This window comes from Physella acuta, unplaced genomic scaffold, assembly GCF_028476545.2.
Source record: "Physella acuta isolate Inbredline_101_S28 unplaced genomic scaffold, ASM2847654v3 ptg000867l, whole genome shotgun sequence".
NCBI lineage: Eukaryota > Metazoa > Mollusca > Gastropoda > Physidae > Physella > Physella acuta.
The window spans coordinates 41909-63753 of NW_026732384.1; the positions used below are offsets into that span (position 1 = coordinate 41909).

General features: G+C 32.6%; 2 protein-coding genes across 3 annotated transcripts; both read right to left on the bottom strand.

Annotated features, from left to right (window-relative positions):
* Window positions 1–56: 56 nt before the first annotated feature.
* On the bottom strand, window positions 57–9745 carry LOC131952343 (syntaxin-7-like). 2 transcript variants are annotated; one of them, XM_059314958.1, is made up of 10 exons: window positions 9692–9745; window positions 7491–7664; window positions 6982–7051; window positions 6057–6141; window positions 5369–5443; window positions 4787–4858; window positions 3900–4037; window positions 2867–2939; window positions 2625–2707; window positions 57–1686 (listed from the first exon to the last, which is right to left on the bottom strand). In XM_059314958.1, the coding sequence occupies exons 2-10, from the start codon at window positions 7618–7620 to the stop codon at window positions 1591–1593; spliced, it is 822 nt and encodes a 273-aa protein (XP_059170941.1). In that variant the 5' UTR covers window positions 7621–7664; window positions 9692–9745; the 3' UTR covers window positions 57–1590. The 2 variants fall into 2 exon arrangements, with proteins under 2 accessions (XP_059170941.1, XP_059170940.1); XM_059314957.1 differs by lacking the exon at window positions 9692–9745 and adding an exon at window positions 9411–9553.
* A 683-nt stretch (window positions 9746–10428) lies between these two features.
* On the bottom strand, window positions 10429–19228 carry LOC131952340 (glycogen [starch] synthase). Its single transcript, XM_059314955.1, has 15 exons — window positions 19054–19228; window positions 18109–18290; window positions 17754–17945; window positions 17222–17407; window positions 16532–16676; window positions 16042–16159; window positions 15636–15756; window positions 14878–15044; window positions 14685–14763; window positions 14431–14544; window positions 14089–14215; window positions 13652–13809; window positions 13022–13123; window positions 12438–12509; window positions 10429–12070 (listed from the first exon to the last, which is right to left on the bottom strand). The coding sequence occupies exons 1-15, from the start codon at window positions 19199–19201 to the stop codon at window positions 11882–11884; spliced, it is 2100 nt and encodes a 699-aa protein (XP_059170938.1). The 5' UTR covers window positions 19202–19228; the 3' UTR covers window positions 10429–11881.
* Between the last annotated feature and the right edge of the window lie 2617 nt (window positions 19229–21845).

Below are 21845 nucleotides of genomic sequence, written 5' to 3' on the forward strand. Positions count from 1 at the left end.
TTATATTTATTCAATATTTGTAGGCTTATTACACAACAGAAGACTTAAAACTTACATTACTCTCCACAGGCAAAATATTTTATTCCAGTTTTTTGCAGACAGAAATTATAAAAAAGATATCAACAAAATGGATGCAGTATACTAAATAATTTTTGCACATTGTTTGTTGCTACAATAAAGACAATTTTCTGATTGTTCATTTACAATGCTTAAAAACATGAAATACTTATACTAGAAATTAAAGGGGGAATGTCATATGCCTGTTTAGAGAAATAGTTTATTTACATAAGATATCAACAATTAATTTTGTTTATTTATGCACATAGAAAACAAATAAGTTGAAGTTTTTTTTTATTTAGCAGTACAAAATATTCATAATGGTGGCAAATGGAATCCAATTACTTGAAGAAAACAAAAGCAATAACAAAAGTAAATAGCTTAAAAAAAGGTTTTATAGTTTGTTATAAAACAATTTCCTTAACTTTGTGGTTTTTCTTAATTAATGTTATGTTAATATCTGTTGTATCATATAATCAAAATATTTTCCTTCTATATCCTCATTTGTGTTCTCTCACTCAAAAATAAAGCAGAAGGAGAAACCAACTAGCAGTAAGAAATCAACCTATCACACAGTGATAAACAATTTTTAGTCACATTTTTCAGATTATTATTTTTATAATCATATTTATAATAACAAATATCACCATTCATACCTTTGAGCAAATCTAACCCTATAAAAAAAACAGCATTGAAAACAAATATAGATATTTTTAGCTTACCTTACAAAACCTCTGAGCAAATATCAAATGGGTCCTAACGTAACCAAAAAGTTATTTATAAAATAAACTTTTTATCATTTAATGTTACAACAAGTAGGTTTTCTTTTCGTTATAAATCAGATTTTAAAATATTTAAACCTGTACAAAATTTCAGTTTCTTTTAAACTTTGAGAGATAAGTAAAATTTAAAACTAGCACAAGCTGTCTTTTGTTAATCAACGTTTACAAAGTATACACAGGAGAAATTAATAATTTACAGAATAAACATGTTCACAATCAAATGTAGTGTCTTATCCCACAATATCACAAAATAGAAGTGCTCATTTTTATATATGTCACCTTAAAAAAAAAATCTAATATATGAAATGTAAATTCTAGTACTTATCAAAATTTGTCAAAAATTCAATACCTGTCTTAGCAACATGTATGGAGAATAACTGTACTTAATGCATAACCAAGGCTCTTAATATAAACCAATATAAAAAAATATAATAAACTCATTATTCAACAGGAATTAATCAAAACTTAATGATTTTGTCACTGATGTACATACATTTAAATTTTTACTTGCACAAAACAAATATCTGAAGCATACTTTTATGAAATACATTTTATAAATATTATTTGTACTTTGCTGATTTGAAGGACGTAATTACTTCATAATTAATAATATTCATGGATTTATTATTACTTAAACATACATACAGCATAACCTCCAAAAATTATTGTTTACCATTTTTAGCTTAATTTTTCTTAATCCAATTAAATTCTCTTAAAAGATTGTTCCAAGAAATTAGTGCCTAAAATATATTTAAGTTTTCAAGGAAACCACAATAATAATGGTGACAATTACTGCAATAACCAGGAATATCACAACTAAACAGCACATCTTCTTTCTAGATTTCCTCTGGGAAAGAAAAAAACTTGGCGTCAGTTTTAACAATGCTTTCTTATTTAAGTATCTATATATATATAATTCTCTTCATGGGGACCATACAAGACACCTCGCAGGCATATCGCTACCACCCCCATCCCCACCTGTCAGGTGAGCTGTGGTTCACCCCGAATATTTACAACAAGCCAGCCCGCGGCATATCATACGTAGCTATTTAGTTGTTGTTTTTTCTACTTATCAGTAATTCATAATTTATGAATTCGACGGTACCAACGCTGCCACTGAAAATATTTCTTTAAAACTCTATAAGTAGCTCGTTAAGGACGATAACCCCCCTCCTCCCCCCCCCCTCCGTTAAAGTAAACTCCACTTAGTTACCCCCCCCCCCCCCCCATACGTTTGAAATAGTTTCAAACTGAATTATCTGCCCCTAATAATCGTCACTAAACCCGGCTCTGCTTGTAAACATTTAGCGTGAACTACAGCTCACCAGACCATGTAGGGGTGGGGGGGGGGGGGGGTAGGGAGCGCACTTACAGCTTGTTTTCAAGCATCTCCCAGAAGAGAATTATATAAATATAGATAGAAGTGACGGCTACTAGAGGCAGATAAATCAGTTTTTTAACAATTTGAGACTTAGGGGAGGTAATTATAAGTTATGCTTGATTTTTTAATTTTCTTCTGTAAACTGTCGTCACGGACGGGCTGCTTTCAAGAGGGGGTGGAGAGGGAGGGGATGATAATCGTCCTTAACAAGATACTGGTAGCATTTTAAAGCAAAATATTTTCAGTCGCAGCATTAGTAGTGTCGAATTCACAAAATATGAATTACTGAAAATAGGAATTAAACTAAATAGCGGTGTATACTACATCACTGGTCAGCTCGTGGGATAAAAGCAACAAATTATTTTCCTAAAAAATATTAATCTAACATTGGTCACTACTTTTACCTGATACTCGGCAGCCTTTATAAGTTGCTCCTGGCCTGATTCTACATTTGTAAAGGCCCTTTCTACATTGCTATCAATTGTATCTGTATGAAAAAAAATTATAATGAAGAGTTAAAATTGAATAAAAATAAATTTCAGCTTTTTTTTTTCTGTAGTTTAGAATTTGACTGTTGATTTAACTGACTAGGTGACACAATTTAAAAAGCATTTTTGAGTATTTAGATTTTTTTAAAAAAACCTACCTATTACTTCTCCTTGTGTGTGTATAAGTGCACCTAATTCACGAAAAATTTCATTTACATCTAAAATGTCAGCCTGAAACACAATGTGATAAGATTTCATTAGGTAAGAATGTATTCATTAGTATCGGGTGCACTTAAGTACTTTAATCAAACACCAAACTGAAATTGACTGACTCATGGACATATAAAATTGATCAAAAATAGAAATAGTGCTAGTATTCCCCCAAACCCAAAGGTTTATAAAAAAAAATGCCGTTTCAGACCTAAATAACTATATGGGACATGAGGTGGAGCTCATATGTCTCCTGACCTCAGCATATGATGGGATGATGTGGTCAGCACTATGCAAAGTCACATTTACGTTCCCTAAAGTAAGTCAGGCGTTCATCAGAGCTGGGTGGACTCTGGGATACCCTTCAGTCCAGACAGAGATCCAAACTCTATGCTTTTGGGCAAGAAACCGACAGTTTGTAGAAAAAACAGCTTGGTGCTAAGATCCACCCCTCAAATACAGGCATTGTCAACCCTATTAACAGATGTCAAAACTTCCTTTAAATAGAGTCATGTACCTATCAAAGTTAAGTGAGATGTCATAATGGCAAGAACATGAGGTGCAAACTTCAGAACTCTGGGTTAACAACTGTGCACTCTACCACACTTATTACTGTACACTAAAAGTCAGTATTCGACTAAAAAGAGTAAAGTTCTCATTCAAACCTGATGGTCTATGGGGCAAGTGAAGTAAACTTCACTTATTTCTCTGACCTAGGCATATGAAGGGATAGTGTGGTCAGCACTATGCCCAGCCGCCTTTACTTTCCCTAACGTGAGTTAGGTACCCCATTAGAGTTGGGTGGACTCAGGGATGGTGTACTGACTTGAACCTGGATTCGAACTCGAGACTTACAGTCTAGCAGTCCAGCTCTCTACAGCTAGACTGCTACGTCCCATTTGATAATACAAATCTAATTTTATTCTACCTTACTCTCTACATGTATAAAATCAGTATTTTTAAAAAAAAATAGTAAGAAACCTCTAATTGGTGAATTCTTTCTTCTCTTTCACGAATGACGGCCAAGTCATCCTCAATGACCACTTCCTGTTCTTTTAGAATTTGTGTTCTTCTTTGTTGTTCTTCGGCTGCTGATACTTTCTGGTCATCACCATAGTCCTAAAATAGAAGAATGAGTGTTCAATCATCAATCATAGTGTCAACATTACCTAATCATGTATTTTGAATAGCACATATTTTTTCATTTTATCTCATGGAATAAAATATTTAATTAGAAAATATACACATTTTAAAAGATATATAACACTCAAGATGCCATATAAGATTAACCAAATACCATATTAAGAAAGCTTTTATTTCCTTAGGCTTGGTTGTCTGGAGAATGGGTTTGATGAGGGGGAAGGGGAGATAATGACTTTGAAGGGGGCTTACTTTGACAGTTGTCACACAATGCAAGTGTAGTACATGCACATCAAATTAGTGCTTACTTAGCTAATGCTATATGGAAACTATTTTTTTTTTAACACTGTTGATCATCCTTATTCCTGTGATCGAAAACTTTAAGGCTTGTTCTGATGTTTCAACTAAAATCTTTCAAAATCTATAGGCACATATAACTAAATAATAACAATATTTTGATTGCTACAAGATTTTAAACTATTTTAATATTTTTGTAAAAGCAAAGTCACTTTAGTGTAAAATTTAAACAGTTTTAAAGAAATCCAAACAAAAACATTTCACTTTATTATTGTATAGAATGACTTTAAAAAAAATTTTATTTCTGTAAAAACAAAAAGTAAAATCCCTATTTTAAAGCTTTTTCAAAAATAACAATATATTAAGTTCTAAAAAACAAAAATTTAACTGTTAAATAAATGTGTCAATAAAACAACACAAAAAGTACTCACTCCAAAGTCAACCAGCTTTGGCTGTGTGTGTCCTCCAAGTTTTACAGATGTCTTCACTTTTGCGGCTGCTGTCTGTGAAAATTTTAAGTATTAATTACATTTTTTTTCACAGTATTTGATTTATATTTCTTAAATGATAATATAAAATATTAATCACAACTTTTGCCACTGCAGATCACATATTTAATTTACATTTATTAGGTGATAATATCAGATATTAGTTGAAGCTTCACCATATTTTATTTACAAAATTTTTTAGTAAAAATAAAAGTTACAGATTCGCAGTATTTGATTTAAATTACTTATGTAAAAATTTAAAATATTAGTTACAGTTTCACTTGATTTAAACTATTTAAAAAATTATGTGGAAATATCAAATATTAGTTACAGAGAAAATTTTAAGTTTGTTTAAAAATACCTAATTTCTAGGTCTTATTAAAAAACTAAAAAAAAACTAGAATGCATTTTTAGCATTAATTATAAGTCACAAAGATCTGATTATATAGTTTAAATGTAATAAATTACTACATAGGATCATTATTCAAAAGTATAGCATTGATTTAATCATTAATGTTACAATACCTTCTGTAATGATTGGAACCTTTGCACTGCATCTTGGAAATTACTTTTGAGCAAATCCAACTTGATTTTTTTATCCTGTTCAGGAAATAAATAAAATTAAAGCTATTTTCACAACTACAGTACAATTTTATATATTAAAATAATTATTACATAAAAGATAACAATTGAAATACATTAGGTGAAAATGCTCAGGATGGATTTATAGAGAAGAGAAAAATAAAACAACCTAATTTATCTCTAACGCAATTAGAGACTTTGCATGCTAATACATGACTTCATACTTATAAACTTACAAATTTAAAATGGTATGTGAAGGGAATGCTGATAAAAATATATAAAATTTTGAACAGATTGACCATGTTTTATGTACAGCCCAAAATAAAAAAATGGACATTCCATGCATTATTTTTAACTAAGTTTTATTGAATTCTGCAGAAAGACAACTAACAAAAGCAGGGCTATCTAAGGGAACTTCTAAAAGAATTGCCAGAGACTGGCTAAAGTGGAATGAGCTTTTTGTGGAAGCCCTGTGTCTACTGCGCACAAAAGGGAAAAGATGATGTGAAGTTGATATTAAATTTTAATATACATCTACAATTAAATTAAATGTTTGTTTTATCGACAAACTTTTCTACACTAAAAGACATGTGTAATGGGTGGCCCAGTGGTAAAAAGTGAATGGAACAACCTTATCAGCTTTCTTTCCTGCTGCAGTCTGAAGGAGCTTTGTTGTAGACTTGACAATTTTATTTGTTGCTTGTGAAGTCTCATGGCTGCAAAAAAAAAGAAAAAAATTGTCATTTACCAGATCAGTTAGTGGTAGAGCGCTAGATAAGGCTGCTAACTCAGAAGTCTTGAGCTAGAATTTAAGTCAGTAGAATGTCCCTGAGTCCACCCAGTAATGATGGGTACTTGACTCTAGTAAAGGCATTGCTTATGTTAGGGAAAGGCAGTTGGGCATAGTGCTGACCACACCACCCTTTCATATGCAGAGGTCAAGAAACATGAACTCTTCTTCCTCTGCCCAATGGATTGCTAGGTCTAGTGAGGAACCTTTACTTACTTTTACATACTTGAAAAGCATAAAAATATTTTGGTTGCAAATGTGAATGTAAAAACATAATCTATATATATCATTCTCTTCTGGGATCAGTTAGAAAACAAGCTGCATGCGCGCCTTTGCAGTCCCCTCTCTTCCTCTCTATCACTATCACTACCACCCCCACCCCACCCCCACATGATCTGGTGAGCGGTGTTCACTCTGTTTACATTTTACAATCATAGAGACGGGTTTGGTGACGGCTATTAGGGGCAGATAATTTAGTTTGAAACGATTTTAAACTTAGAGGAGGTAACTAAGAGGAGGCTGCTTTCACGTGGGGGGTGGTTAGTGTTTTTAAGCAAATATTTTCAATGGCAGCATTGGTACTGTCGAATTCACAAATTATAAATTACTGAAAAGTAGAAAAAAAAACAACTAAATAGCGGCGTATGATACGCAGCGGGTCAGCTCGTGTAATTTTATTATTCAATAGTGAAATTTAAAGCAACTGTTTTAAATGTATAAAAAAATGTATCACAGTGATAATGTTGTGGTTTAAGAAAAAACTCACATTTTATCTCTGAGTTGTTCAGTGTCCCTATCAGTGCCTATCATTTTCATGGCACGCTCCACTGCATTCGCTGTAAAAAAAAATAAAATGAGATAAAGATGAACATAATTTTTAATGATAATATTTTTGTTCCGCTTCCTATTCAAGGAAGTAAATTACAACTAAATATATAATGAGATTGCTGAAATTTGAGTTATTTTATTTTAATTTTTTTAAATAAGCTGCAATTGAATTTTTTTAAAACCTGTAATTGCTAATTAATTGATTGAACTAATTAAAATAAAATGAGGTGTTGCCTGATTTTTCTAAATGATTCAGTTTGAAATGCATAAATTAAAGAATTAGCCAATTATCTTAAATTTAGCTAATTAAATCAAATTTCATAATTTTTACTGCACACAGCATACCTTGCTCAATCTTATGTGTTTATGTGTACATCAGATATACATTAAAATTATAAATAACTTACAAAAAATTATAAGGGCTCAAATAATTACACTAGTTCATACCTCCATTATTTACTTTATAGATATTGCTACTGATCTGTTCTATGAGATCTGAAACAGAAGTCATATTGTCTCTGTACTCTCTCTCGTCAGGGTCATCCCGATATTCTCTTAAAGTTCCGTAATTGGACATTTCCTAACTGTATTGTTTCCACAAGTTATATTTGTATTTTAAATCTGCAGAGGGAAACAAAATAGCATACTTTAAGCAATAACATATATTGAAATGGTGATTTTTTGGTATAGTTTTACACCTTAAAAAGAAATCCCTACTTGAGCTGGAGACCTAAATTCAGTGCTCATAAAAAACTAATGGAAGCTACTATCTAAAATGTAACCCCCGCCCTATTCTTAACAAAACACAGGCAGAAAAAAAAATATTACATGGTTAAGTGTATGTATTATCCTCCTGATGTTTATATAATAACATAAATTTTAATACTTCTAAAAAGAGATATTTGGTCTTCAATTAGGGCAAAAGCCACCTTTACTCACTCTAACCCAAGTAAAGTGACTCCCCAAGTGAGTATTATAATTATAAGCTATGAATGGATTCTAGTTTTTAATAAGTGGAAAGTTTGCAGCATGTAGCTGTTACACTTTTTTGTTCTTAAACTTGAAGTTTCTATATTGAATATTGGAGGATCATACAACTAGACCAATTTTCTTTGAATGGTGTGTTTTGATGTCAGAGCCTAGACCGCATCTATAGTCAAGCAATCTTGAAAAACATGTTCAATATTTTCCAGGGCCATACCGCAAAGGCCTGTATCGCTGACACCAACTTTATTTTGCAAAACATTATTAGGCTATAGATCTATATATATTAAATATCAACCTGATCTTCTACTTCCTAGATCTAGCAGCTTAGTTAATAGTTAGTTATTAGTTAGGAGTCATCCATAAATGACGACACTCGTAGGGGGATGGGGAGTCCATAATTTTGTGACGGTGTGTGATGAGGGGGAGGTTCAGATGGTGCGACATCACACTTTTGCATTATAAAAAAGCAATGTTAGAAAACGAATTTTAGATGTTACTTCGCATTTTAAAAAACTGTTTTAATAAACTGCAATAGGAATTGATTAAAATACTCTATTTTGACAGAGTTCAGACACGATTTTGGAAAAAAAGTGATGTTTAAAAAAAAAATGGTAAACTGCAATTTTGAGGGGGGGGGGGGGGGGGGTTATGGGCAGATGTGACATCATTTTAGGGGGGTGGTCTGGCTTTTTGTGATGATGTGTGATGGTAGACGGTGGGGAGGGGGAGGTAAAAATCATCAAATAAAGTGTGTCATTTGGATGACCCCTTACTACTAGTAAGTTACTAGATCTAGAATAGATTATTATATTATAGTGTATTAATATAGTATTATAGTATTATTTATAGAGCGAAAATCTAGGTAGATCTATAATATTATAAAACTAGATCTAGATCTAGATCTAGAAGTCAAATGAGTTAAGATTATAAGATTGACTTGAAGTGGTCTTGAAGATTCACTGACACTAGAATTGTAGAATAGATAGATCTATCTACTATCTAGACTCTACTAGAACTCTAGACTAGTTAGTAAGTTAGTAGTACAAACTAGTAGACTAGAATACTGATTGTTGAATGTAGTATGACTATGTAGTATGTAAAGTAGTATGTAGACGTCTATGTACTAGAATCTAGTATGTAGATTTAGATCTAGATCTAGTACTAACTATGTTATGTAGAGTAGAGTAGGCCAAGTACTCAGCCCAGTGCAGTGGAGTAGAGTAGGCCTACTTCAAGCATCACAAAAAACAGTTGGCAAGAGGTAATTCAATACTATTATAAATTATTACGACTGAAAATTTTATATCTAGATTCTACATCTAATAGATTCTAATACCCTTTCCTTTGAGTGAGTTAGGCCACTAACAAATTAATATTTACCCTTCTAGTTAACACATTTCCGAAGACTTTCTTATTTCTACTCATTTGTTTTTTTATGTTGTGGTCATGTGACAATGCTCTGTAATCAACTCAACCATCCCGAAAAAGCTTTAGTTAGACGGCCTACCCAGATTGATAAACGTTAAATATATTAAATAAGCCTAATCAAATAACTGAAAATAAGACGATCACAGTAATTTAGCATATTGATTTCTATAAATATTTTCTGTTAAGAATAAAAACCTAAAAAAAAATAGAAACTAAAGACAAAATTCATTCACCCATCACAATGGTTGCGTTTTATAGTGGGCGTTTATCTGAAAGGAAAAAAAAAATGACTAGGCCTATCTATATTTAGCCAAAATCAACGCAACTTTTCGTGGAAATACGTAAAGAAAATAAACAAACGTTGACATTCATCAGCTGCAGATCTCTAGATCTAGTAAGTTTCTTCATATTATTAAACAGTAAACATCCCCACCATAGTCGGTTATAGTTCTAATAACTAAGTTCACTATGTAAATTAAATTGTTCATAAATATAATAATAATATTCACAAGGAAGGGGGTGGGGTGGTAGCCAATATAATATAATGTTAAAACAGTTAAAATGATATTCTGTTTATAATTATTGGAGTTAAGTCAATAAGTTGACAGAAATGCTTTCACATTATTTCCCTTAAACACTATGTAAAGCGATGCAGCTGTCTGTCATGTAATTATCCATTTCCATTAGAAAACCTAAATTGAACTAATTATTTTGAAAATCTAATTTTTTTTTTATCAAATTGTGCATTGCCTATACTACACTAGTACTGCTGTGATGAGTTTGTATAGAGAAGAGGAAATTTGATGTATAATGAAGTAAGTCTGGCAGATCCAATTTGTGATACAACTTAGTATGATCCACTACATTACACATGCTACAACTACAAACACATTTTGAAACATTGCAAAATGTACAACACTGAAAATAATATTTTTTGAAAGTATTTTTCAAAAGGAAAATAAAAAACATTTTATTTAAATATATTGTTTTATTCTATCTCTCTTATCATTGTACATGTGTATACAATATATACATTATACGGCCTTGAGGCCAATGTATAACTCCATTGAAACACTCAATTATTCTTTATTTTGCTATTAATAGAACACAACTTTGAAACACACGTAGATGTAAAGGTTCTGACTAAAGTTAAATACTTTGTTTCATGTTATTGACATCACAGATACTAATAAAACACAATAATCGCATGCAGACATTTCATTACATTATCCTGGTATATTTTTCAACTATCTCAAGTAGATAGGTGCAAAATGGGAAATTAAAAAAAAAAATCTCTTTAATGTTAAAATTAATTATTCAATCTTTGATTGTCTTATTTATATAGCATAATGAGGGGAAGCATAGTAAAAATAAGACAAAATAAATCCTGAAAGCAAATGAGATTGCAAAACAAAAAAATCACAAGGATTAATAATTTATGCATACTGAATTTCAAAGTTCATACTTCTAAAACATGTGATTAAAACTTGCATAACAAGTTTTAATTAAGAAAATATAGCAACAGAATAGCTTAGGCCACATCCATTCAAAATGTAGTTTAAAATGGGGTTATAATATTGATACAAGTCATATTTTCACAGCATCCATCTGCTGGCCAGGTAACAACACAGAAGTATCTGGATATATGTTGAATAGCAAAATGTAAATGTTTATATATGTATATCAAACAAATGGTAAATTCTTCAATCCAAAATTTGGATGACAAATCCAACTAAAGGTAATGTTTTTTTCTTTATGGTTAGGCATGTAATGTTTAAAACTCGCTAACAAATTTGATGTTAAAGACAACAGCAAGGGAGAGCACTTTTAAAAAGTTGGTCAGCATCAACACTTTTCTCGCATTCTTCTCACAAACTAAAAACTCGCACTAAAATACTGAGTTTCTTATATGAACTTGAAAGATATTTTTTGCCTTCATAATACATTTTTAAACCAACCATAAAAGCTAACTTTTTTTTTAAAGAAGCCAGCTCATTCATTTTATACAACATCCACTAATGCATTTTATTTATGTTTATCATCAAGAACATGGATTATAACAATAAACCCTCTAATCACAACTTTGTTGTAAAACATTGGACACAAGATCCACATACATTACAGATGTATTAATAAATACTGATGTTGGTTCATACCCACTTTATATGAAGAGTAGATAATTTTATTTAAACAAAAATGGTAAAAAAGAAAATCTGAAATCCCTCTAATATAAGATGTCAACCCATTTCAGAAATGTAAAATAATAATTTGTAAAATAAAATTTTGCAAATGTTTGAAAGATTACAAATTTGCCTCAACAAAAAATGTTAGTATATTACTAATTTAACCTGCTTCATTAAGATGTTTACACAAGGTTTTCTAGCTTTTTGTTATACAAGGTTTTCTAGCTAGGATTCAACATGTTATTTGGTGTCATCTGATGAGTTGATTGGGTTATCCGCCTTAAACTGAATGCCTGCCTCTTCTTCATCATCATAAAGATGTGTGTCGTCATCATCCTCCACATCACTAACCTGAGGGGTTGATGCCCGGGTTGATGATGGGGAGGGGGGTGCTGAGGCCGGTTTCATCATCTTAAAATCTTTCTTTTCCTAAAAAGTAAACAGAAGACAGCATGGGTTAACACCATTGAATAATATCACACAGGTAACTCTACAAAATTACAAATGCTTTAAATCTAAAGTAGCAAAGAATGTATCAATAAACCAAAGGGAATGATGCTATGAAGTCACATTTTTTTAAACAGAATTACTTTAAAAACACCCCATAAGCTGACTGCACTTACAATACAGGCTATCCAAAATTAAACGGTTATAATCTTAACTGTCACTGTTACTTGATATTTTACACTTTTCCTAGTGTATATGTTTAAAATAAGCAGATCTGAAAACCAGATCTCATCTAAAACAACAAATATGTAGTTTAGTTTATAGCAATAAACAAAAAAAAGTGACCAACCGAAGCTGAATCCTCTCCTGCCCTGTCGCCGAACACTTTAGTCAGAGCCTGATTTCTTGCTTTACGGTAGTACTAGATTTTGAAAAAAAAACAAGGAGAGACTATGTAACCATAACACTTATATATACATTACATGTTTACATAATTAATTAGTTACAAATGCAACTAAATGTCAATAACATTTTCAGAATGAGCTTTAGTTTTAAGGTTATTAATTTACAAAGTATACATGTCACACAAACTGTTAGTTTAAAAAGTTTTAAAGATTTAAAAAAAAAATAAACTGAAGAAATGTGTATAAAAATGAGACAGCATGGTCATGTAGTTGAGAACTCAACTATTAACCCAAAAGTCAACAGTTCGAATTTCAGACTCAAGTCTGTAGGGTGACGCTAAGTCAATCCAACTGTAATAAGTACCTGACTCACATTAGGGAAAGTAAAGGCGTTGAGCACGTGCTGACCTCACCATTCCTTTATATGCAGTGGTCAAGGAACAGAGGAACTCTACTTCATCTACACTATGGATCATCAGGTCTAAAAGGGAAACTTCACTTTTAATGTGTATAAGAACAAAAATCATACCACGCCTAGATTTCTCCAATCCAGCATTTCACTTAGCCTCTCTGTTCTGTTTCTTTGAATAATTCTCTGACGTCTTGATAAGCAGGCAAAGTCAAACATGTACTGTGAAAATGGCAATTTTAAATCAATGAAATGCTATACACCTATAATCACACACAAGAGCAGTTAGTAATAGGCAGCTTTCTGGTAACATGCTAACATTCACATAAGTACATTGTAACAAAAAAAAAATACTGAAACTCTTCATATTTGTTGTAAATTTTAAAAATATTAGACATGAAATTTAAAATTCTTATGCATCAAAAGACAGATGATCAAACAGGATTGTATATAAAAAATAATTTTTGGGAACGCTAAATTCAAAATGAGAAACATAGTAAGTATTACTTGTTAATAGTACAAGAAGGAAAAATAGACCATGTAATTTGGTTTTATGTATTAGACATCTACACAGCCACTAAATTTCCACCATTACAAGTTGTAGTTGGGAAAAGTGGCTTGATATTATTGCTGGCAAGATAATTTTATTTGTATTTTGCAGTCATAGAATCAAAGACATTTACTTTTCAAATAAATAAGAGATCATTTATTTCCAAAAACTTCCTCCTAAATTTTTTAACATTTATTTACCTGCGCTAACTCCCTGACAGAATCTTCTGCGCTTTTAAATCTTCTATCAACAATGTAAATGCCATATGATTTGGGATCCACTATATGATCTTGCATAAAACAACCAAAGCCAGATAAATTGGTTGTAATGCTTGGAATTCCCATCACCGTGCATTCAGCTAATTTGAAAATATTTCAATAATAAATTTTGAATTAAATAGTTGAAACACTAAAAGTACAATCTAATAACAATTTAAAATAATAAATCTATTTGATAAATAATAGTGCAACAAATCTTTTTAAAAATATTTGGCTTTTAAAAATGATATTTTTACAAAATATTTAATGATAATTCTTCTTCTAATCAACTAAATAAAATATAGATCAGCACAAAGCAAGGACAGCGTTTTAAAACAAAAATTGCGAGCATTCCTATTGTTTATAAACACTTTGCTTACCTGGGGTATATCCCCAAGGCTCATAGTAGCTCGGGAACACACCTAGATGGCAACCTCTTACAAAATCTTCATAATCAAGAGCAAAAAGTGGATTGGTAGAGTTCAGAAATTCTGGGTGAAACACAATCTAGAAATGAAAAAGGTTACAAATAAAAAAAATGTTTAAATGAAAAATTATTCAAGTAAACCTCGCTCGTGTGTTTGCTTCATAACTTTTAGAATTTTTTTTTAAATTAATAAAAATGCATAGAATCTACAGACTATGGAAATCTGTTCAGTTTAAGATAAATGTGAAAATGCAGTGGTCTAGAGAACAGATGACTATGATATAGAGATACTCACTTTAACCCTGTCATGACGATTATTGAAAAGACTACATCTTCTGATTTGGTTTAGTACTTGGTCATTTGAATCATCCACAACATTGTGAGTACATATAGGAGGTAGACTATTTCTCTAAAATAGAAAGGAAAACACTAGTATAAATACTCAACCAGCAAAAGTGAGTTTATGTGTGGATAATTATGAATTTTCATGTAAGTTAAGAATGCTTGACTGAAACATGGGTAAAACAACAGTGAAGCATATACATTTACCTGAGCAGCATATATACATCTTTTCAGTTTTACTATATCCTCCTGTACCAGAATATCATCACCAGTTGGAAGACTTCCTCTGTAAAAAAAAAAAAGATTTAATTATTTAAGACTAAAACTCAGATTTACATTTAAATCACACTAAAAAAAATTTTTTTAATTTAATAATTTTTCTTTTAAATACAAGACTGACCTTAAACAAATATCAAAAAGTCTTCGACCAATTTGATTTTGTACATTATTGACAGTGTCCTTGAGCTGCTTAGCAATGGCCTGACCCCTGAGCGATTCCACATTGAAGTTGTTTGTTCTTGCAGGGAAGATTAGGAATGCCACAATAGTCACATCACTATTACAGGACTGCAAGAAAAACAATCACTATGGCAGAAAAATAATAAGAATGAAAAAACTAATCATTGTCACAAGACAGCAAGAAAAAAAAATAAGTAAGGAAAGTAATTACTGACAAAACTGCAAGCTAAAAAATAATATTTTAAAATTCAATTTATATAGTAATGCAGTAATTCTCACTGAATATATCCATTACAATGAAAAGTACAGCTGGTAGAGGCTAAGCCTCTATTAAACCTCATCTTCTATGTTTAACACAAAAAAGACCATAACTTTTTAGAAATATGGCAAATAAACTATGAAAAAGGAGCGGCTGGGACGAGTGCTAAGTTGCTAACCCAAAAGTCTCAGGTATGGATCCTGGGCACGAGTCTGTAGGATGTCCCTGAGTCCTCCCAGCTCTGATGGGTAACTGACTCGGGTTAGGGAAACAACCACACAATGACCACACTATCCCCATGTATGCCAAGGTTATTAAAACAGATGAACTTTATCTGCCTTTGGGTCTTTGGCATAAATGGGGGGACGGGGGGGACGGGACGGACACACGACACTAAGAACTACAAAAAAATATTAATATTTCCTTAAAGTGTAACATACTTTGAGGTAATAGTTAAGCCTTGCTAAGGACTCTATAAACATGTCAGCTCCTTTGTTGGAATATTCATAGCGCCCTGCAGTAAACAGGTACAGGGTTTTGTCTAAATCAAAGTCATAGTGTCTGAAAAAGAAGGAACAAAACATTTGGTGAATGGAAAGATCAGAGTAAATTATTGATAATTGAGTATAAATGTAGAATTAAGTTTTGTCTTAATAATATCTTTAAAGTAATTTTTGGTAGTAAAACAAGTATCTGAAAAGTTTCATTATATATTTATATCAATAGTAAATTTTAATTAATACTACTTTTAAACATAATGATTTACTGGACATTTTAAGTTACTTCCTAATTTAAATATTAAATTATAATATATTAATTTTTTTTTAATCAAGCAAAGTTCTTTACCCATAAAAATGTCCCCTAACAAAGTCATTAATTTTTTCTTTATTGATGGCATGTAAGTTTTGAAATTCATGTAAAGCACTGAATTTAACAACATTTAAGCCATTTGGTGTGATTACATCTGAAATGTAAATCATACAACATTTAGCAAACAATTTACATCATTACTAATGTTTGGCTCATGTATGTAAATGTATTTTCATTTTCAGTTGTTTTTTTACTTTGTAATAATTTTACAAACAAAGCATATAAAATTTATTACCATAAAAATGGAAAAAAAAAAACAACATGCTAACTCTTCAACCCTCCACCCTCTATCATCACCCAAATAACAGCAACTATTAATAAAATCTTAATGTGTTAAATATTGTACTTCATAAAGGTAAACAACTCAAATTCCTCCACCACCACATAAGCATACAATCAATGAAGTCAGACCCCTCCCCACATCTCTATACAATTTATACATGCAGTAGTGTTTTAATTGTGTTACCAGGTTTTCTTTTCAGGAGGTGTTCAGCTTCTACACCTGTGATTTCAGAGACAGTGGTGAAAATATGAGCACAGTGAACTGCTGCTCTCTCCATGCAGTAACGATGATAAATCTGACGATCTCCAGCTTCTTTATCCAAGTTAAACTGAAAAATTAAACATAGCTTGCATTAAATATAATCTTATTTTGTTTTAGTTATAAAAGGAAAGCCATAATTTATTTTGTAATAAAATTCGTCGAGATTGAACACAAAATATACTAAACAGCACATTTAAAAAGTAGTAGACAGTTAAATAGCTAGTGTATTCAATTTAAATTATGTTTAAAAATGTAATTATTAGAATATTGATTTATAACTTCTGTTTCCTTTAGCTATTCAGCTATTTAATGTAAACATGGGCTCAAGCTACTATTATTTCAAAATAGTTGTGCATATCATGTTACACATTTTCTATTAAATTTAATAAGACAAATTGAAAGACAGTTATACTGTCTGTTTGTAATGCTGCTCAATAAGGCTGTTAGATTACAACATTAAATTTTGCCAGCTTTATGAAAGTATTTTACTATTTATAAAAACAAGAACAAAATTATAATTTAAAATTTTTTAAACAAAACTAATTTTGAATAGTCTTATATAGGCTTGAGGGAGATAATATTTTAATCAAGTAAAAAGTACAGAATGTTTACCTTATCTAAATTATTGTAGAAATCTGCACTGCCAGCACATAAGTATCTACCTAAAAGGGTAGCATGAGTGGTAAAAATGAGGGATGCATTGATTTTACGAGTTCTTGTATATATAAGACCAGCTCCTGCTAGCCACTCATGAAAATGGGCTGTCACCATGGGATCACCATGAGTATTCTTAATAAACTGAAATGGATGAGAAAAAAAAGAAACATCAAATGTACAGAATAAAACACACTTACTTAGGCTAGAGCTACTTCATTATTAGTATGCTGTGGTAAGAATGGATGGCAGAGAAATGGAAAAATTAGAAAATATGTCTGCTAAATAGTACAACAGCTATGATAAATACATTTTTCAAAATACATTTAAGTATGTGCTCTTTTTTTTTAATTTCTCTAATGTATTATTTTCAAACAGAGAGTTTCTTGTACCTTTTAAAACAGGTGTTTTATCTGTGAATTTCCTACCACAGTACTAAATTATCAAAATTCATTTTTGCGAAATAAAAATTTAAACATTAATGCCTTACATCTCCTAAAAACCATGCAACTAGCGCCCCAAATATAACAGCATCGTTGGATTCCCTGTCATGCCAAGGGACGCCGATGTTAGCTGTCTCCCAAAGCTCGTGCTTGAACTCATCTAGTTTCCAGGCAGCTGAGCCGATATCAAACAGTACAACTTTGGGGTAGCCATCAATCAGCCAACGACCGAAATATACCTATAAAATAAATAGCGTCAAAGGATACACATTTTTTTTTTAAATATTCATTGCAATATTATTAACTAATAAAATAATGATTTACAAATAGCAAAAAATGAATCAATTTTAAAATTCTAGCAAAACCAATGTAGGTCAAAACTTATAATAAAGCTCACAATACCTTGATGCCAGCCTTTCTCATGTTTCCAATAGTTTCTCTGTAAACATGATGATGGGGTTCTAAAATTTCAACTTCCGTGCGAACACAGGATTCATTATAGGGCCCTATCAAACAGTACTGCTCTCCCCATTCTTCAACAGTCACAGGTGCTTTTGTTTTAATGACGGTGTAGATGCCGCCAACTGAAGAGAGATTAGTTGTTTTTTTTAATCATGTAAACTATTGTAGTCTTCAAAAGAAATGAGCCTAAAGAAAACAATTTATTTTGCAATTGTATCTGTATCCAGAAATTTGCTTTATGTACCTAGGTATAGGCTAATTACAATTAGATCTACTTACAAAGCCTCTCCTTAGAACTTGTGCAACAAAATGATCAAAGTTACACTTTTTATTTACTCAATATTTTAAAACGTAAAAATACTTAAATCAGTTAAAGATTAAACTTTAATCATTAAAGATTAAGAATGTCAATTGTCTTGTACTGTAAAGCAATAGAATTATGGTCATGGTATAAAATAAGTAGGCCTAGTAAAAGAATAACTTAAGTTTAAGACTCAGCATGCTTACCTATTGTAATAATTCACAATCTAATAGTAGTAACAATCTAGTATTCAGTTTAAGTAACGGACAGGGGATGGGGACGATGATTGAAGGTATTCTCTACAACTACAACTGTACACGCAAGCATCTCTCTTTAAAAACGATCTTGTTTAAGTACATTTTAGGCCTACTACTCTTGGTTGCACTAATTCTAGCTATCTATCTATTTAAATAATATAGAATTTAGATATAGATCTAATGTGTAATTTTATTTAAATCTAATACTAAATTAATACCGTCAAAAATTATATTTGCTGAGCGGACTAAAATACTAAAAACTAAAAACGGCGGTATAAGAATAGAAAACAAACGTATGTAAAAGTTTTAAACATATTGCATTCTCACCTTTATTTGCAACCTCCCATGCAATTTCAAACAACCATTTGTTTTGTGCAGTTGCAGAAGCACCTCTATCGAGCACTAAATCGTCTAAGTCAGGCTCGACATTCTTTAACGTTCGATAGAAGCTGTTTCTTCTCCTCTGCATCGCCATGTTTCAGTCTTGTCTGTCATTAGGTTAAGAGGTGAAGGTCATTGTTCCGCAGGTCTGTCTTTGCGTCTACAATTTTTGCCTTGACCTTACATTTTAAGTAAAACCAGCACTTGCGCGTCTGTTAGTGTAGTGTTAGACCTTCAGCGTTGTATGTTAAGCACATTTTTTAGAAGAAAACAAGAAAAAAAAATGCAGTAAGCTTGTAAATCTAGTATCTAGATCTAGTAGTAGTGAAGTGGGGTATTAGGGAGGCTTATATTCAACTATAAAAGTATAAAATCCGTAACGTTACGGGCTACTTAAGAGTAGATGTTTAACTTTGTGTGGTGGGGGGGGGGGGGGGGTAGAGGGGTAACAATATATAAAGGAACTGCTTTAAGTGCTGCCATATGTAGCATAAGTATTAAAACAATTAGGCTAATTGCTCAATCTTAATGAAAACCACACAGTCCTACATGATTTCGTGATAGTAAGAATGCCCCTTTCAGCTAAAGCTATTTCAGCATATTATAGTTTAAAGTAGATCTAGACTACGTTAGATTATGTTACACTTAAGCTTGCAGTTGTTAATTGTAATGTAGCCTCGGAATCGGCTATATAGGCCTACATAACATCTAGTCTAATTTAAGGGTCATCTGTAAACGATGTCGAATTTAGCCGATTTACCCCCACCCCATATCGTCAAGACCAACACCTCAGTACAGTGGCGTAGCTAGGGAGGGCGGGTGGGGCGGCCGCCCCGGGAGCCGACCTTAAGGGGGCGACAAAAGGGTTAGAAAAATTAATTAAAAGGCTCATTTTAAGCTGAAGTATTGAAATAACCACAGTCAGTTACGAAATTAAACGACTACAAAACTTTACATAATTGCTTTTTCACAGGCAGAAATAACTATATTTAGAAATGGGAGGGAGGGGGTGCAAAATTAATAGTCCGCCCCGGGCGCTGGATTAGGTCGCTACGCCTCTGCCTCAGTATAACCCCCCCCCACAAAAATTTTATACGCCTTTATGGGGAGTTTTTTTTTACCCCCCCCCCCTCTCCCAATGACCATTTCCTGGGTACGCCACTGGACTGTAGGCCTATGAATAATATGTCTGTATACGTGTCAATAAGCGATCGGTGCTATGGCGCAGAGTAAGAGTTTTTTACTACTTCGCTCATCAGCCGAAATCGTTTGTGATGCAGCGAATACTCAAACGGATTTTTTTTCCTTTAAGATGCAACAAATATAGTCCTTCTTAATCAGAGGCGTATATTAATTATAATATATCTTTGTGGTGCTCTGATTAACTATTGAATTATAATATTCCCTTCATCAATAATCAGTGGCGTAGCGAGGTCGGGTGTCACCCGGTGCGGCACTTAATGGTATCACCCCCCAGAGGCGTAGCGACCCTTCCCGGGGACAAATTTTCGATTTGCACCCCTCCTCAAACTTTCGATTTTCACCCCCTCCCCCCCCCCCCTCAAGATTTTCTCTATATATTTTGCTATTTTTTGCCTTGGTGTCACCCCCCTAAATGGTGTCACCCGGTGCGGTCCGCACCCCGCCCCCGTCGCTACGCCTCTGCCAATAATAATGTTAAATGTAGGTTGATGTTATACAGTAGCGTCAGAAAGCAGGTGTTGCATTTTGCATGGACACCGTTTAGAGGGTGACACCAAATCGAAAAACATCAGTTAAGACTGAACAACGTGTAATTTTAAAGACGACCGTGCAGTTAGTTTGAGTTAGTCCACGATTTTGTTGTTTGATACCTCCGATATTATTAATTTTAAGAGCGAACGAATGGAGATTCAGCAAACGTAAAAAATATTAATACGAAGAGGCAGTGGTGTGGCGAGGTCGGGTGTCACCCGGTGCGTCACTTCATGGTGTGACCTCCAGAGGCGTAGAGACCTTTCCAGGCGCCCCCTCAAACTTTCAAGTGCACCCCACCTCAAACTTTCGATTTGCACCCCCCTCCTCAAACTTTCGATTTGCACCCCCCTCAAGTTTTGATTTGCACCCCCCCCCCCCACCGTTGTCGCGGATTTATCGTAGGTCGACCGTTTGAAATGGATAACAATATTAAGAATTCAATATTCTGCGCTTCTGTTCCTTAGAATATAACGGATACAGTGGCGTAGCCAGGATCGTCTCAAGGGGGGGGGGGGGGGTCCAATTTTCGATTTGCACCCCACCTCAAACTTTCGATTTGCACCCCCCCCCCCCCCCTTCAAACTTTCGATTTGCACCCCCCCCCCCCCCCCGCTCAAACTTTTCATATATATACTTATTACCGAGGGGTCTACGCCACTGAACGGATAAAACAACAACTCTAAAAATTTAATTTCACGAAAATGATGCTATAAATCTAGGAGAATGCTGCCATTCTATAAAAAGAAAAAGTATTCTTGATTTTATAAATAAAGAACTAAATTCAACTTTTGCTTGCCTACGCATAAGTAATTAAATTGTATCATTTTATGACCGTCAATAAATATTGTGTAAAATCAAGTAAGGGTACACCATTTATTCAATGTTGTCTGTTTAGGCCGAGGCCTATTTCAAATGCCATAATATGAGGAGTTGTTTTTTTTTTAATATTATTTTTACTTCCTGGGAAAATTTCGCACTTCTTGTGCGTCTGGAGTCAATAA

Excerpts from the sequence above, each read along its gene's own strand:
- LOC131952343 (XM_059314958.1), bottom strand. The coding sequence starts at position 7,620 with ATGTCCAATTACGGAACTTTAAGAGAATATCGGGATGACCCTGACGAG. Across the intron at positions 4,859-5,368 it reads GGTTCCAATCATTACAGAAG|ACAGCAGCCGCAAAAGTGAA; the intron begins GTATTGTAACAT and ends AAATTTTCACAG. Across the intron at positions 2,708-2,866 it reads CACACAAGGAGAAGTAATAG|ATACAATTGATAGCAATGTA; the intron begins GTAGGTTTTTTT and ends TTTTTCATACAG.
- LOC131952340 (XM_059314955.1), bottom strand. The coding sequence starts at position 19,201 with ATGGCGATGCAGAGGAGAAGAAACAGCTTCTATCGAACGTTAAAGAAT. Across the intron at positions 16,160-16,531 it reads CCTCCTGAAAAGAAAACCTG|ATGTAATCACACCAAATGGC; the intron begins GTAACACAATTA and ends TTTACATTTCAG. Across the intron at positions 14,764-14,877 it reads CTTTTTGATATTTGTTTAAG|AGGAAGTCTTCCAACTGGTG; the intron begins GTCAGTCTTGTA and ends TTTTTTTTACAG.